Raw genomic sequence first — 18,151 nt, 5'->3', positions numbered from 1 at the left:
AAGTTCAAGACAAATATTCTTATTAGTGATAGAAGAGTTCCGGGGGCTTGAAATCTTGGTATTTAAGCATGAAGAATATGAATATGAAAGATACTGAGCAGTTTTCCTTCAGATGAGTGATCAATCAGATAAAAAGAGATGTTGAATGAAAGAATATAAAACTGTATGTCAATACAGGAAGGTCATTAACTTTGATGAAACATGGTTTTGGAATACGAGGAGTTGCCGTGGTTCCGTTCTGGAGAATCTGCTACAAGACCAGAGAGTCACCTCTTCTAAACCACCCAGAAGGAAGTTGTGTAAAGTGTGAAGTGATTCAGATGGTCTCAAGATTTTAATCTATCATCGAGTCAATGGCTGATATCACATACACGGAAGCCAAAGCAAGAAAATAGCTGTTAAACCAAAGACTTCCATTAACTTATAGGAAAACCAGACAAGGAGGCAAAGATTCTCCCCTAGTTAAGTCTTTCTAGCCTCAGACAGAGGCAGTAGAACCTGTTGTCATATCACTGTGTAGAAACAGATGATGAAAAATATTCTTTTCTGAATTTATTAAACCCCAATAAAACTAATTGTGGAAGAACTTACCCTGGAAGTCACTCTATCCCAAGATTGTTTTACCAATGCTTGGTCAAGTGACAATTTACCATCTCTATGTAATGGTTGTACTAAATGTTCAATCTGTTTCCTCTTCATTTCGTATTGAACTCTGAAGTGCTTAAATGACTAAAAGAGGAAAAACAGCAACAGTATGGCAATGAGTCAAAAACAGCAAAAGCAAAGGAAAGCACATTTCCTAAATAACAACCTTTTCCATTTGGATAACACTCGATATATGTTACTGATAATAATAATGATAGTTATGTTACTAATAGCAGCTGTCATTCATCAAGCCCTGACATAGCTTGACCCTGTGCTAAGTGCTTTCTGCATATTATCCTCTCTGGTTCTCCCCATCACCCTACAACATAGACACGCATTATTATCCTGAAGCCCAGAAATGACTTACCAAGGACAAGTAGTAGAGGTAGGACTAAAGCCTAGGATTTCTCATTTCCAGTAAAGTAATTTATGTACCAGTATACGTTTGTCAGGAGATCACAGTAAACAGGAGTATAAATCTTAGCTAATAATCAAGATAGTTGCTTTATTTCAAGTACCAAACAATTTACAAATAGAAATTGCATATATGGAAATAATGCAGAATGAAAGCTGTCTAGATTTGTGCTTAAGTAAGCCTGCATAAAGAGGTTTACTTTAGGGGACCATGCTTATATGATAATCCTTTGCTTTAATTTCATGGTATTAAAATATTAAGCATGTCACAGTACAGTTGACATCAATTTATTATATGTAGACTTAACTATAAGCTTAATGCTAACATTAAAACAATTTTTGAAGTTTTATATTTTACATTAATTAAATTAACGCATCCTAAAGTGTGACTCCAAATCTAAACATAAAATTAAAATATCATTAAAATGTGCAGTTATGTTACAGAACAGGAGAATGGCCCCACAAAAGTTAGCAGATAACACAACTAAAAGAATTTCAAAATTATAAACAAACATGTAAATTCACATGAAGAACACTGGGGGGAGATAGTGAACTACAATTTTACCTACAAGTTTTTCTTCCATTTTCTCTAACTGAATGGAATTTTTAAAATACCGAAACATAGGCTGGGCACGGTGGCTCACGCCTGTAACCCCAGCAATTTCGGAGATCAAGGTGAGCGGATCACGAGGTCAAGAGATTGAGACCATCCTGGCCAACATGGTGAAACCCCGTCTCTATTAAAAACACAAAAATTAGCTGAGGGTAGTGGCGCACGCCCTGTAGTTCCAGCTACTCAGGAGGCTGAAGCAGGAGAATCGCTTGAACCTGGGACGCAGAGGTTGCAGTGAGCTGAGATCACGATCATGCTACTGCACTCCAGTTTGGTGACAGAGTGAGACTCTGTCTAAGAAAATATATAAAATAAAAAAATAATAAAATAAACAAAAAATAAAAATAAACCAAAACATAAAATCAACTTAAATTTTATTCCACAGGATTCTGAGTGAAAAAACTGGAAAATACAGCATTTACTATCGATTGAAAGAGATTTAAAATGCTGATTACATAATGTAAAGATTAAATGAAATTTTCCCTAAATTCAGATTTCAGGTAGTCTCTAAATCCGTTTTTAAGAGACTAGTGATCACCTTTGGACTGAAAGGAGTGTTTCTGTTTTTGGCTTTTCTAAGCCTTTATTTCCCTCACCAACTAGCATCTATGTAACAGGTAGCTTTATAACTTGGGATTTATTTTTTGATAATTGATGCCAAACCTAAACCTCATCAGTCGACTAAATAAGTATATTCACTCTGTTCTTGCAATTCTTTTCTCCATTTACTGGCTTAATCATTTTTTAATGGATCTCAGCCCAGAAAATTTTATTTTGGGGAAACAAGCTCACATTGAATTTCAAAGCAAAAGAGTACATGCATATTAACCACATATTTATTGCTTTGCTAAGTTGGACAAATATAATATTGATGCTATCATCCATCTAAATTCAGGCATATCTTAAAGATACGATTATGCAAAATCACTAATGCCATAGATAAATCTTTTGTCTACCATGTTGAAGTTCTCACATTATTTGACCTTTTTCTGTAGCAGAAATGACTGAAATATGATGGTGAGTAGAATATATTGCAGAATATAATTCAGAATATACTACACTTAATTTTGCCACTAAAATGGAGTGATGTTTTACATTGGAAAAAGTGATAATGCTGCATCAAATAAATCAAAATTTTTATTAATTTTTATTTTTTCTTCAACTTTTGTTTTAAATTCTAGGGTACATGTCCAGGAAGATTTGTTACATAGGTAATCATGTGCCATAGTGGTTTGCTGCACGGATCAACCCATCACCTAGGTACTAAGCCCAGCATCCATTAGCTATTCCTCCTGATGCTCTCCTTCTCCCACACAGGCCCCAATGTGGGTTGTTTCTCCATGTGTCCATGTGTTCTCATCGTTCAGCTCCCATTTATAAGTGAGAACACGCAGGGTTTGGTTTTCTGTTCCTGCATTAGTTTGCTGAGGATAATGACTTCCAGTTCCATCCATGTCCCTGCAAAGGGCATGATCTTGTTCCTTTATATGGCAGCCTAGTCTTCCATGGTGTATATGTACCACATTTTATTTCTCCAGTCTACATTGATGGGCATTTGGGTTGATTCTGTGTCTTTGCTATTGAAATCACACTTTTTAAATGGGAACAAACTGTGTTTTGTGTCTTGGAAATGAAAATCGGAAGCAGAAGTCCAATTAATGACACTGCAGTCAGACTGGGGAAAAACTGAGCTCAACTTGAATGCAGTGGTGTTGGACTAGGCAGGTCGCAGCCGAAACTGATCCCTTTAATGGACCTCCAATACTCATGTTGCAATCCTTTATTAAATTCAGCTTATTTTATAGTAATTTTCAATTTGACTCAACTCTTTGTTCTTGGTAGATTTTTGTGTTAGATGACATCTACAAGATCATGAGTTCTATAAACACAAAGACTCCACATTTGTTTTCCAAGTCATCTATAAGACCGAGTTATGGGAAAGTGATGAAGCCTCGGTGCTCCATATATAGTGTGGATACAATGCAACTTAAGACTATCTACATATGTCAGAAATACAATTATTAAATTATATGCAAACTTAGGGTAATGAATATTATGTCTTTAAAGACTTTTTCCAGTTAATGTAATTCGAAGCATTAAACAGAGATCAAATGACATATATAAATCTTAGTCAAAAGTAGCTTTTGAAAAATTCAAAAAGCTTTTCCATACATTACCTGATATTTATCCTGTAAATTTGATTCCACCATCTGTGCTCTTGTCAAATCTCTCTCAAATTGTTCTATCCAAACTTTCATTTCCTTCAAAATTAGCCTGTCTTCTCTCTGGAAACAGGGAGACATTATAATTTTATTAGTATCTGTGCATTTATTTAATTGCTGATTAATACCTGACTGATTCTAGAAGATACTTAATGTTTAGTAAGTCCCAACTGTCTCTGAAAAATTTTCTTTCTCCTCACCCCCACACCTTTAGGATAGTAAGAAGCAAAAGTTAACTCTAGAAAAATATCTTAGTTATCTTATTGAATAATGAAATTAACCAACTCCATTTTTTTTTTGGCCAAGTAACACTAATTTAATAAAGAAAATGTGCCCAGGAGGGAATTTCCTAAGTACACAAAAAATAAGAGTCATAGCTGGAGTAGAAACACAGTCCTGTGAGTTGCTTCCTAACCCAAGGCCATTGGTAACCCAGAGGACAGTTCTAGATGGGGTTCATTTTGACTGAATTTGAGGAGTTACACCCAAAATACCATTGGGTGACTTGTCTATATTACTATTTAAACTGATATTAGGTATTACAATCTCCACGTGAACAGAAAACACATTTATCTGGTTCAATATGGTATTCCCAGACCCTGGGAACATGATACCTTTTAGAGATGTACCAAGTTATTTGGTGAATAAATGTATCCAGGTCACTACTCATCTCAAAAATGAAAAATAAAATTGGGATTTTCATACTTATTTTCACAAATAATGACAAGCGCCATTATATAATAGCATTGATTTAGTGAAAATATCCTGACTTTCCATCAAGATGTAGTGTCTCATAAGAACGTCAAGTATTCATAACCATACTGAACATGGTTTTTCGGCATTTACAAAACAGCTTTCAACTCCACCATCTCACTCGCTGCTGACAGTGCTGTGACACAGGTAAAATGACTGTCCCCCTTGGCAGGTGATGTTTCAGAGTGGAAAGAATGCCACTTATGGAGACAGGCCAAACTGGTTTCAAATTCTGGCCCTACCACGCATTAGCTCTGTGAGCTTGGTGTGTCCTTTTTTTTTTTTTTTTCTTAATCTCTTTACTGTTGTACTACAGGATGTACTACACGGTGTGTTGAATCATCACGCACCTTTTCAATGATTTTGATGAGAATTAGAGGTAATCTGTGTAGCATGTCTAGTACCGAGGTTGTCACATTCTCATGATCCATGCCTTCTCTCACTTTCTTGTCTTGCAAAAGCAGTCATCTTCTGCGTAAACACTTACCACATTTTCCCCTGAATAATGCCTTTTTCAGAACTCGGCTCAGGCACAACCTACTCTAGGAAGCTTTTTCTAACCCAGAAGTCTGAGTGAGGGCATCTGTCTCCTATACCAGTGGTTCTCACACTTAGTACACACTAGAATCATCTGAGGGGCTTAGAAAAACACAAATTGCTGGGCAGCACCCACAGAGTTTCTGGCTGAGTAGATGTAGAGTAGAGCCAAAAATCCGTATGTCTAAGTTCCCAGGTGAATCTGATGCTGCTGGTGAAGGAACCATATATTGAGAACACTTCTCTATGATCCTGTGACAACCTCAGCACTAATATTCACCCAAATGCATTTGGGTGATAAAGTCAGCCCTCTGTGTCCTTAGATTCAATCAATAGCAGATTGAAAATATTCAGAAAATAATAAAAATAACAATACAGCAATAAAGATAATACAAACAAAATACAACACAGTATAACAACTATTTATTTATTTATTTATTTATTGAGACAGAGTCTCGCTCTGTTGCCCAGGCTGGAGTGCAGTGGCCAGATCTCAGCTCACTGCAAGCTCCGCCTCCCGGGTTTATGCCATTCTCCTGCCTCAGCCTCCCGAGTGGCTGGGACTACAGGTGCCCACCACCTCGCCCGGCTAGTTTTTTGTATTTTTTTAGTAGAGACAGGGTTTCGTCGTGTTAGCCAGGATGGTCTCTATCTCCTGACCTCATGATCCACCCGTCTCGGCCTCCCAGAGTGCTGGGATTACAGGCTTGAGCTACTGCACCCGGCCAACAACTATTTAAATAGCATTTACATTGTGTTAGGTATTATACATAATCTAGAGATTAAAGTATATGGGAGGATATGTGTAAGTTAAATGCAAAGACTATGCTATTTTATATCAGGAATCTGAGCATCATGAATTTTGCTATCTTGGGGGGTCCTGGAACCAATCACTTGTGAATATCTAGGGACAGCTGTACAAAATCCTTGTCAGGCCTCTGAGCCCAAGCCTGCACGTATACATCCAGATGGCCGAGGCAACTGAAGAACCACAAAATAAGTGAAAATGGCTGGTTCCCGCCTTAACTGATGACATTTGATGATTGTGATTTATTCCTGCCCCACCCTAACTGATCAATTGACCTTGTGAAATTCCTACTTCTGGACAATGAATCTCAGAAGCTCCCCACTGAGCACCTTGTAACCCCCACCCCTGTCCACAAGAGAAAAACCCCCTTTGACTGCAATTTTCCACTACCCACCCAAATCCTATAAAACTGTCCCACCCTTATCTCCCTTTGCTGACTCCTTTTTCAGACTCAGTCTGCCTGCACCCAGGTGATTAAAAAGCTTTATTGCTCACACAAAGTCTGTTTGGTGGTCTCTTCACACGGATGCACGTGACATTTGGTGCTGAAGACCCAGGACAGGGGGACTCCTTCAGGAGACCGGTCCCCTGTCCTCACCCTCACTCTGTAAGGAGATCCACCTATGACCTCGGGTTCTCAGGCCAGCCCAAGGAACATCTCACCAATTTCAAATCAGGTAAGTGGTCTTTTCACCACCTTCTCCAGTCTCTCTCGCTACCTTTCAATCTCCCTTTCCTTCCAATTCCAGCTGTTTTTCCTCTCTAGTAGAGACAAAGGAGACACATTTTATCTGTGGACACAAAACTCCGGTGTGGGTCACGGACTCGGGAAGACAGGCTTCCCTTGGTGTTTAATCACTGCGGGGACGCCTGCCTGATTATTCACCCACATTCCACTGGTGTCTGATCACCACAGGGATGCCTGCCTTGGTCATTCACCCACATTCCCTTGGTGGCAAGTCAATTGCAGGGATGACTACTTTGGCTGCTCACCCACATTACAGCCCAGGGATGCTCACCACCCACTTCTCTGTGTCTCTACCTTTCACTTTACACTTACCTCCTTCACTATGGGCAAGCTTCCACCCTCCATTCCCCCTTCTTCTCCCTTAGCCTGTGTTCTCAAGAACTTAAAACCTCTTCATCTCACACCTGACCTAAAACCTAAATGCCTTCTTTTCTTCTGCAACACCGCTTGGCCCCAATACTAACTCAACAATGGTTCTAAATGGCCAGAAAACAGCACTTTTGATTTCTCCATCTTACAAGACCTGGATGATTTTTGTCGAAAAATGGGCAAATGGTCTGAGGTGCCTGATGTCCAGGCATTCTTTTACTCATCAGTCCCTCCCTAGTCTCTACTCCCAGTGCAACTCATCCCAAATCTTTCTTCTTTCTCTCCTGTCTGTTCCTTCAGCCTCCACCCCAAGCTCTGAGTCCTTTGAATCCTCCTTTTCTACGGACCCATCTGACCTCTCCCCTCCTCCTCAGGCTGCTCCTCACCAGGCTGAGTCAGGTCCCAATTCTTCCTCAGCCTCTGCTCCCCCACCCTATAATCCTTCTATCACCTCCCCTCCTCACACCCAGTCTGGCTTACAGTTTTGTTCCACGACTAGCCCTCCCCCACCTGCCCAACAATTTCCTCTTACAGAGGTGGCTGGGGCTCAAGGCATAGTCAAGGTTAACCCTCCTTTTTTTTAATCTGACCTCCCCCAAATCAGTTAGTGTTTAGGCTCTTTTTCACCAAATATAAAACCCCAGCCCAGTTCATGGCCTGTTTTGCAGCAACCCTTAGACACTTTACTGCCCTAGACCCAGAGGGGCCAGAAGGCCATCCTATTCTCAATATGCATTTTATTACCCAACCCACTCCCAACATTAGAAAAAGCTCCAAAAATTAGATTCCGGCCCTCAAACCCCACAACAGGACTTAACCTCGCCATCAAGGTGTACAACAATAGAGAGAGCCAAGCAGCAGTCTGTTTCTGAGTTGCAATTACTTGCCTCCACTGTAAGAGAAACCCCAGCCACATTTCCAGTACACAAGAACTTCAAAACACCTAAACCACAGTGGCCAGGCGTTCCTCCAGGACCTTCTCCCCCAGGATCTTGCTTCAAGTGCCAGAAATATGGCCACTGGACCAAGGAATGCCCACAGTCCAGGATTCCTCCTAAGCTGTGTCCCATCTGTGCAGGAACCCACTGGAAATTGGACTGTCCAACTTGCCTGGCAGCCACTCCCAGAGCCCCTGGAACTCTGGCCCAAGACTCTCTGACTGACTCCTTCTCAGATCTTCTCAGCTTAGCAGCTGAAGATTGACACAGCCCGATCACCTCGGAAGCCTCCTGGACCATCACAGACGCTTTAGGTAACTCTTACAGTGGAAGGTAAGTCCGTACTCTTCTTAATCAATACGGAGGCTAACCACTCCACATTACCTTCTTTTCAAGGGCCAGTTTACCTTGCCCCCATAACTGTTGTGGGTATTGATGGCCAGGCTGCTAGACCTCTTAAAACTCCCCCAGTCTGGTGTCAACTTGGGAAACATTCTTTAATGTATTCTGTTTTAGTTATCCCCACCTGCCCAGTTCCCTTATTAGGTCGAGACATTTTAACTAAATTATCTGCTTCTCTGACTATTCCTGGGCTACAGCCACATCTCATTGCCACCCTTTCCCCTGTTCAAAACCTCCTTCACGACTTCCTCTTGTATCCCCCTACTTTAACACACAAGTATGGGACACCTCTACTCCCTCCCTGGCAACCGATCACACGCCCATTGCTATCCCATTAAAGCCTAATCACCCTTACCCTGCTCAACACCAGTATGCCATCCCACAACAGGCTTTGAGAAGACTAAAGCCTGCCCAGGATCTTCACCTTATCAACAAAATTGTTTTGCCTATCCACCACATGGTGCCAAACCTATATACTCTCCTATCCTCAATACCTCCCTCCACAACCCATTATTCTGTTCTGGATTTCAAAGATGCTTTCTTTACTATTCCTTTACACCCTTCATCCTAGCCTCTCTTCGCTTTCACTTGGACTGAACGTGACACCCATCAGTCTCAGCAACTTACCTGGGCTGTACTGCTGAAGGCTTCAGGGACAGCCTCCATTACTTCAGTCAAGCCCTTTTTCATACTTTACTTTCTGTCCATCTGCTTCTCACTTTATTCAATATTTTGACGACCTTCTACTTTATAGCCCCTCCTACAAATCTTCCTAACAGGAACCCTCCTGTTCCTCCAACATCTATTCTCAAAAGGATATTGCAACTCCCCCGCCAAAGCCCAAATTTCTTCCTCATCCATTACCTATCTCAGCATAATTCTTCATAGAAACATACATGCTCTCCCTGCTGATTGTGTCTGGCTAATCTCCCAAACCCCAGCCCCTTCTACAAAGCAACAACTCCTTTCCTTCCTAGGCATAGTTAGGTACTTTCGTCTTTGCATATCTGGTTTTGCCATCCTGACTAAACCATTATATAAACTCACAAAAGGAAACCCAGCTGACCCCATAGATCCTAAATCCTTTCCCCACTCCTCTTTCTCTTCCTTAAAAACAGCCCTAAAAGCTGCTCCCACGCTAGTTCTCCCTAACTCATCCCAACCCTTTTCATTACACGCAGCCGAAGTACAGGGCTGTGTGGCTGGAATTCTTACACAAGAGCCAGGACTGTGCCCTGTAACCTTTCTGTCCAAACAACTTGACCTCACAGTTCTGAGCTGGCCCTCATATCTGTATGCAGTGGCAGCTGCCACTTAAATACTTTTAGAGGCCCTCAAAATCACAAGCTATGCTCCACTTACAATCTACAGTTCCCATAACTTTCAAAATCTATTTTCCTCCTCACACCTGATGCGTATACATTCTGCCCCCTAGTTCCTTCAACTGTACTCACTATTTGTTGAATCTCCTACAGTTACCATTGTTTCTGGCCTGGACTTCAATCTGGCCTCCCACATTATTCCTGATACCACACCTGACCCCCATGACTGTATCTCTCTCATCCACTTGGTATTCACTCCATTTCCCCATATTTCCTTCTTTCCTGTTCCTCACCCTTATCACACTTGATTTATTGATGGCAGTTCCACCAGGCCTAATCACCACTCACCAGCAAAGGCAGGCTATTCTATAGTATCTTCCACACCTACCATTTAGGCTACTGCTCTGCCCCCCTCCACTACCTCTCAGCAAACTGAACTCATTGCCTTAACTCAGGCCCTCACTCTTGCAAAGGGACTACACATCAATATTTATACTGACTCTAAATATGCCTTCCATATCCTGCACCACCATGCTGTTATATGGGCAGAAAGAGGTTTCCTCACTACACAAGGATCTTCCATCATTAATGCCTCTTTAATAAAAACTCTTCTCAAGGCTGCTTTACTTCCAAAAGAAGCTGGAGTCCTTCACTGCAAAGGCCATCAAAAGGCCTCAGACCCCATTGTTCAAGGCAACAATTATGCTGATAAGACAGCTAAAGAAGCAGCCGGTATTCCTACTTATGTCCCTCACGGCCAGTTTTTCTCCTTCTCATCAGTCACTCCTACTTACTCTCTCACTGAAGTTTCCACCTATCAATCCCTCCCCACTCAAGGCAAATGGTTCCTGGACCAAGAAAAATTCCTCCTTCCAGCCTTACAGGCTCATTCCATTCTATCGTCCTTTCATAACCTCTTCCATGTAGGTTACAAGCCACTAGCCCACCTCTTAGAACCTCTCATTTCCTTTCCATCGTGGAAATCTATCCTCAAGGAAATTACTTCTCAGTGTTCCATTTGCTATTCTACCACTCCTGAGGAATTTCTCAGGCCCCCTCCCTTCCCTACACATCAAACTCAGGGGTTTGCCCCTGCCCAGGACTGGCAAATTGACTTTACCCACATGCCCCAAGTCAGGAAACTAAAATACCTCTTGGTCGGGGTAGACACTTTCACTGCATGGGTAGAGGCCTTTCCCTCGGGGTCTAAGAAGGCCACTGTGGTCATCTCCTCCTTTCTGTAGACATAATTTCTCGATTTAGCCTCCCCCTCTATCTAGTTGTTCCATCAATGCCCATTACAACCTCTAATGGCTGCTGCCCTAGCTGGATCCCTAGTGTTAGACATCAGTTCTAAATTTCTTTTCAAAGAATCACTACGTCAGTAGGTTCAATTCTTTGCCTTCTACTTTTAAACCTAACTTCCTCATAAAGCAACCTTTTTCGATTACCTGCTCCACCCTGACTCATTTCAATGACCTGCTCCACCGTCACTCATTCTGATTACCTGCTCCACCTTGACTCATTCTGATTATTTGCTCTGTCCTGACTCATTCTGATTACCTGCTCTGTAACCATTTTTCCCACCAAACTACTCACCCCGTCACTCTCTTTAAATTAGTCAGTCGAAATTAGTTTAGCCTGTAAAGTCTAACCCCAGCCAACAGGGGAACGACACAGCAGCAGGGGCCACAGTGCATCAGGGATAAGAACCCCTTCCCCTCCTTTGTCCGAGTGTGCGCTCACCATTGCTCCATCTGTAAGGGCACACCCTTCTATAGAAGTACCTTGCCTTGCTGAGAATTAAAAAGAAAATTTTATATTTGACTGCTATTTCTTTTGCGGCACAGAAACTTTATCTATAAGTCTGGGTACAAGACACCTCTTTTAGTACTCCTCATCTTTTCACTTTGCATTTCCAGTTTTGCCTTGTACAAGGTCTCTTCTTCCTCTGTGGCTCCTCTACCTACATGTGTCTACCTGCTAATTGGACAGGCACATGCACACTAGCTTTCCTTACTGCCAAAATTCAATTTGCAAATAGGACCGAACAGCTTCCTCTTCCCCTCATGATGCCAACATTTCACCACTATTTTGTTTTATTTTTCTTACTAATATAAGAAGACAGGAATAGGCCTCGACTTACTGCTGAAAAAGGAGAATTCTGTATATTTTTAGATGAAAAGTGTTGTTTTTACCTAAATCAATCTGGCCTGGTATATGACAACATAAAAAAAACTCAAGGATAGAGTCCAAAAACTCGCCAACCAAGCAAATAATTATGCTGAACCCCCTTGGACCCTCTCTAACTGGATGTCCTGGGTCCTCCCAATTCTTAGTCCTTTAATACCTCTTTTTCTCCTTCTCTTATTCAGACCTTGTGTCTTCTGTTTAGTTTCTCAACTCATACAAAACCACATCCAGGCCATCACCAATCATTCTATATGACAAATCCTCCTTCTAACAACCCCACAATATCACCCCTTCCCCCAAAATATTTCTTCAATTTAATCTCTCCCATTCTAAGTTCCCACGCCGCCCCTAATCCCACTCAAAGCAGCCCGGAAAAACAACCACCAAAAATTTTCACCACCCCAATACTTCACCACTATTTTGTTTTGTTTTTCTTATTTATATAAGAAGACAGGAATGTCAGGCCTCTGAGCCCAAGCCTGCACCTATACATCCAGATGGCCTGAGGCAACTGAAGAACCACAAAAGAAGTAAAAATGGCTGGTTCCTGCCTTAACTGATGACATTCCACCACTGTGGTTTGTTCCTGCCCCGCCCTAACTGATCAATTGACCTTGTGAAATTCTTTATCCTGGACAATGAATCTCAGAAGCTCCCCACTGAGCACCTTGTAACCCCCACTCCTGTCCATAAGAGAAAAACCCCCTTTGACCGCAATTTTCCACTACCCACCCAAATCCTATAAAACTGCTCCACCCCTATCTCCCTTTGCTGACTCCTTTTTTGTACTCAGTCTGCCTGCACCCAGGTGATTAAAAAGCTTTATTGCTCACATAAAGCCTGTTTGGTGGACTCTTCACATGGACGCATTTGACACTCCTTAGGTATCTTTTTAATCTCCCTCATCTAACACAGTGTCTGGCACTCAGAATCACTCAATATATGATTGCAGAATAAGAGATGAGTTAGAAACATAGTTAAAAGCAGAAAGAAATGGAACTGGAGCCCAAGACTATAAAGCTTCAGTTCTTCCCAGGATGTCTTTTCTGAATGAACAGGTGAATATAATGAAGGAACATGTTTTATTATCAGTTGATTCTCATGCCCAGAAAAGCACTGATACCACATTCTTATAAGCGCAGAGAGAAAACTTGTTCTTGGTGTGTCTCCAAGGTACCAGAGGTCAGTGTGGCCACCAGAAGTGACCCATCTAACAGTGAGCACAGGGCTTCATTGTGAGCCTCTGAGGACAGGCTGCTCATCAACTTCTGCATTTAAAAAGCACTTGACTGCCCTGAAGAGGAGCTATTTGTTACACAAAGTCATCTGAAAGAAAAGGGTTATGTTCTTAAAATAACTTTATTAGAGCCTATTTAGTAAATGACTTTCTAATGGTTAGAAAGTGTCTAGCAGATTGCAGTAAGGTGAGAAGGATGTCGCTATTTATATACTCAAGATTCTTCTTTCTAAGAGAAAAATGAAGTACAAAACAATATTTATAGCCCATTAGTCTAGGGTTTTTCTTCAACTGATAACTTTCACACACATTCAGAAGACATGGCAACCTATTGCTTATATCTAAATTCCAAGCAGCTATACTGTTAGCATTCTGTCTACTTTTTCTTTCACTTTATTGTTTTTCTTTCTCTCTCATTCACTCATACACACACACACACACACACACACACAAACCACATTTACATTTGTATACCACGTTCACATATACATAAACTCAACTTTATGGAGCATGACATTTAAAAAATTTAGTATTTGATATGAAATTAGTTACTTCTGATTTATGTTGATATAAATACAATATATCAATACAATATATAACCTGCAGCCTAGACGGAACATAAAGAAAAATGGAAAAGCTAAAATATGGGACATGCATTCAATAACTTGGATATGGACAGCAATTCATAACCATTCATTCTGCTAATATCTTTTGAGCACCTACTACATGTCATGAACTTTACTAAACCACGAGACCCAATACTGAGCAGAAGAGAGTGAGGAAACTCAGACCGACAAGGTAACCAAATACTTACCTTGTTCGTTGATTCTCTGCTAACATTTTAAGATACAAAACTAAACCTTTATTTTGTTTTTATTTTCTGTGTCACATTAAAGACACCAAATATAGTTACTGTAAGTCCTTCTTTGTATTAGTGTTATTATTATAAAGAAGAAATTAATTGATAGATACCATTTTATAATGAAAGATTAATGGGCAAGTGCATGGGAGTAGCTTAGACTATCACTAACATTTGATAACACATATGTATGTTATTTGCTCTGTTAGAAAGGAAACGCAAATGATGCGATTAAAGTATTAAAAGAAATGTATACATAAAGACAAAAACATGCAAGGGAATGACTAAAACGATACAGAATGCAGGATGTTTGAAAGAGGTCATCAATGCAAGATTACTTAAATCTTACCTTAAAATTTTGTATAGAATTTGCAAAAGATGGGAAACCTGGAAGTATTTCCTAACAATACGAAAAGATAATATATAGAAATATAATATAAATCAGGGTCAAAAATTATTTAGAAAACAAGAAGAAAAATAAATGGAGAGGCATCTGCCTTTAGAGAAATAGGTGATCATTTCAAGGGTATAATTACTTTAAGACATTTTCATAGCTTTTGAAAATACAAAAATATTCAACTCCAATAAGACAACATCGTTTTCTAGAAAATGACATTTTTATTTTAACTTGAAATAATCATATGTAGCTATATATTTTGTAAACATGTCTCAAAACAACAGTAAATATTTTAGAAGGTGAACTATGTAAAGAAGAGGTATATGAACTCATATTACTTTCCCTGTAAATATACACAGCACACATGTTTCTTTGTCCTCATAAGAATTAAGCCTGTATTGTGCTTCTTAGGGCAGTCAGGAATGTGTGTGGCAATGGAAGAACGGATGGGTGAAAAAATTAATGAAAGTTTAGAAGGTGAATGAGATAAGTCAATAGGCCTATATTGTTTATTTACGACTGAGTGCTAATTATTCAAGAAATATCTTAAGGGGGAAGTTTATCAGTTTTATTGGATGAGATTAAAAAAAACATGGTGATGTCGATTTTCAGTAAGAAAATCATATTTAAAATGGTAGCCATAAAATATTTAATTCAAATAAAATCACAAAGGAGATATATAAATCAAATGCACACAAAAATGAAAGCCTGATAGATATGTTCATGCCAAGAAATTTTTTTTTATTTAATGAATTAAGAGAGTAAGAACTGAGTGACAAATACTGAGTACTTTGAGGTGGGGGCTCAAAACTAATATGCATAGTTTACAAAATATTAAAGGTTCACTAGACAGAATTAGGTGACCATTAACTGTGTTAAACAAATATAAACCCTACATCATAACAAAAAATACATTATTCGAAATATTCAATTTTAGATGCTTATGCACTACATGACAAATGCCACTAAAAAAGGGCAAAGCTTCCAATAACTTTTCCTCAAAAATAATTTTTGAGATAAGCCTGAATAAATCATATGCATCCTCTTTTTAGGAAAGGGATAGAGGGAATTTTTTTAATGACCAGAATTTATTTTTTAGATGATTAAAGTAACCTCTGAAAATAATAAAACCTCTTTAGTAAAGTATATTAAAAAGCTTATATGAATAGATTGTGTGTTTCAAATCTCTGAGAATTTTTGCATTAAACTCCTGCTCATGAGCATTAAGTAAAGCATCTCCTTTTGTGTTTTTAGATGTTTCCAGCCACAAAGTTTACTAATCTGGAGAGATGATTAATGTCAGAGACTCTAAAACAGTAAAACCACAGACACCAAATTAGATATAAATCCATCTGGGTAATATAAGGACTTCACATATAAAAACCAGATGGAAGTTTGGATGGATTTTCTCTGTGCTATATGAGGTAAGTCTAATGTGTTTTCTTACAGAGTTTCTTATTCACACAACAATATTGTCAAAATCCAGCAAGCCCCAGATGACTCCAAAATATTTGCATCAATCCATGCCAGCATTTGCACATGGAGTCTTTGCTTTAGCCATTTGTGGTGCTTTTTAGAAACAATTACTTTACTAGTAATAACTATAGATAAGTCACTCTGGTGGCCAATGTTTGTGCTCCAATCCTGACAAGGAACAAAAGAGGTTTCCTGAACTTACTGTTTTTAAGAAGCTAACATAGTTCTATCAAATGCCAGATTAATTTCATCTAAGAGACCTAGGAAACAGGAGTTACCTCTGTTTTGCTTATTCTTTTATGAAGTTACTGATTTCTAACTCTTGGCATAATGTCTACTTGTAAGCTTTTGGTTATGCTCCTTGGCCTTATTCTTCTTTATGTATGCTTATAAGTCTATTTAGAAAACATATTTTACATTTTTTGGTTTTCTTATTACTCTTCATTTTCATTTCAAACTGCTCTGAAAACTCCAGTTGAGACCTGAACAATGAAGACAGACAGGTTTTCACTCATCTTGAAAATTCCATTTATTTTTTTCCTGATGTCATTTACCTTATAATTATTTGTTTTAGGAGGAAAGGAGAAAGGAAGAAGAGGAGCACCTTCTAGTTAAATTAAAGTTCAGCAGTGAATCCACCTGTCTATATAATTAAAAATAGAATACAACACTACTTCAAAAATATTAAAAGAATGGTCATATCCATTGCTAATAAACAGGAAAGCAGGCAGTCTGGTGTCTTGGCTGGAGTGTAAAATAGGACTAACTTTCTACAAGGCAATTCAAAAAACATTTTTAAAAGCATTAAAATTTTGTATGCCCTTTAGTCTGGGAATTCCACTTCTAAAGAAGAATCTTAGCCAGGCGTGGTGACTCGTGCCTGTGATCCCAGCACTTTGGGAGGCAGAGGCAGGAAGATCACTTGAGGTCAGGAGTTTGAGACTAGCCTGGCCAACACGTGAAACCCAGTCTCTACTAGAAATAGAAAAAATTAGCTAGGCGTGGTGGTGTGCATCTGAAATCCCAGCGACTCAGCAGGCTGAGACAGGAGAATTGTTTGAACCTGGCAGGCAGAGGTTGCAGAGAGCCAAGATTGCGCTACTGCACTCCAGCCTGGGCGAAAGAGCAAGACTCCATCTCAAAAAAAAAAAAAAAAAAAAAGAGAGCGAGAGAATCTTAGAACAATGTTTTATTACAAGATTGTTCATAAAAGCATTGCTTATAACAACAAAAATTACAAATTAAAGCTATTAAGATTGGGTAATAAATTACTGTACATACATATGATGACCTGCAGAATTCTTTATAATGTCCATGGAAGAAGAAAATTATAAAATTGTATGGATACTATAATTCTATTTTTATTAAAATATTATATGTATCTTCCATATGCATATGCAAATGTTGGAAATTAACATCAACATATTAATTTTTTCTAGTATAGGTTCTCTCTAGGTCAAATACAATTTTTTCCTTTTCCTTTTTTTCCTGATTTAAAAAATTTATGACAATTAACATGTAATTTGAGCAGCATGAAAAATGTTAATGTTATTTAAATTATTTAAAGCCTGAAAAATCTAACCACAGTGAATAATTAGAACTTTTACAAATTGTGCCTTACTTCCCATATGTTCGCTGTCAATAGATATATTAAAATCCAAAAGTCAAAATTAGATTTTATCAGATCAACCAGAGCGAGGGGACTCAAGATCTAGATGTTCAAATGTATGACAGAAATATGATTACTTCAATTCTCAGATCACTAAAATGGAGTTCCCAACACTGCTATCTTTTCTCAATTTGAGTGTATCAGCATCACATAGTCTTACATTTATTATCAGCAATGCTTTCTCTAACATATTCAACATGCAAACCAGAAAAACTTTTTCCTTTAATCATCGCCCCATTTGGTGGTATCTTTTTTAAATCAGTTGCTCTCATATTAAAATGCATTCAAATTTAATTTTTTGAGAACAGCATACTCAAAAATCTGAGTCACCGTCATTGCATATACTAGCAATACTTGAAGAAAGCAAATACCTACATCATCCTCTTGCCCATCAGTGCCTGCATTGTGGATGTCAGGATAATGTTTCAGAAACTGGGCTACATAGGTCATAATAGACTTCTCATCTGGTTTATCCACATCAACATCTGAAAAAACAAAAAATGAAATGTGAATAAATTAATTAGCATTCATTGGATTTTAATAATACAA

At 39.0% G+C, this 18,151-nt stretch overlaps 1 protein-coding gene across 2 annotated transcripts in view; it reads right to left on the bottom strand.

Annotated features, from left to right (window-relative positions):
- SYNE1 (spectrin repeat containing nuclear envelope protein 1) overlaps positions 1-18,151 on the bottom strand; it is a 528,817-nt gene that overhangs the window by 371,507 nt on the left and 139,159 nt on the right. For both annotated transcript variants that reach the window (XM_025384518.1, XM_025384520.1), the window contains 4 exons: positions 17,978-18,087; positions 14,410-14,460; positions 3,850-3,957; positions 592-729 (listed from right to left, as the gene is read on the bottom strand). In XM_025384518.1, coding sequence (XP_025240303.1) covers positions 592-729; positions 3,850-3,957; positions 14,410-14,460; positions 17,978-18,087 — 407 coding nt within the window. The remainder of the gene's footprint in view (positions 1-591; positions 730-3,849; positions 3,958-14,409; positions 14,461-17,977; positions 18,088-18,151) is intronic.

Source organism: Theropithecus gelada, chromosome 4 (genome assembly GCF_003255815.1).
Source record: "Theropithecus gelada isolate Dixy chromosome 4, Tgel_1.0, whole genome shotgun sequence".
NCBI classification, from domain to species: Eukaryota; Metazoa; Chordata; class Mammalia; order Primates; family Cercopithecidae; genus Theropithecus; species Theropithecus gelada.
Note: the sequence above shows the minus strand (reverse complement) of the source record. Positions and strands in the feature narration are given on the sequence as shown.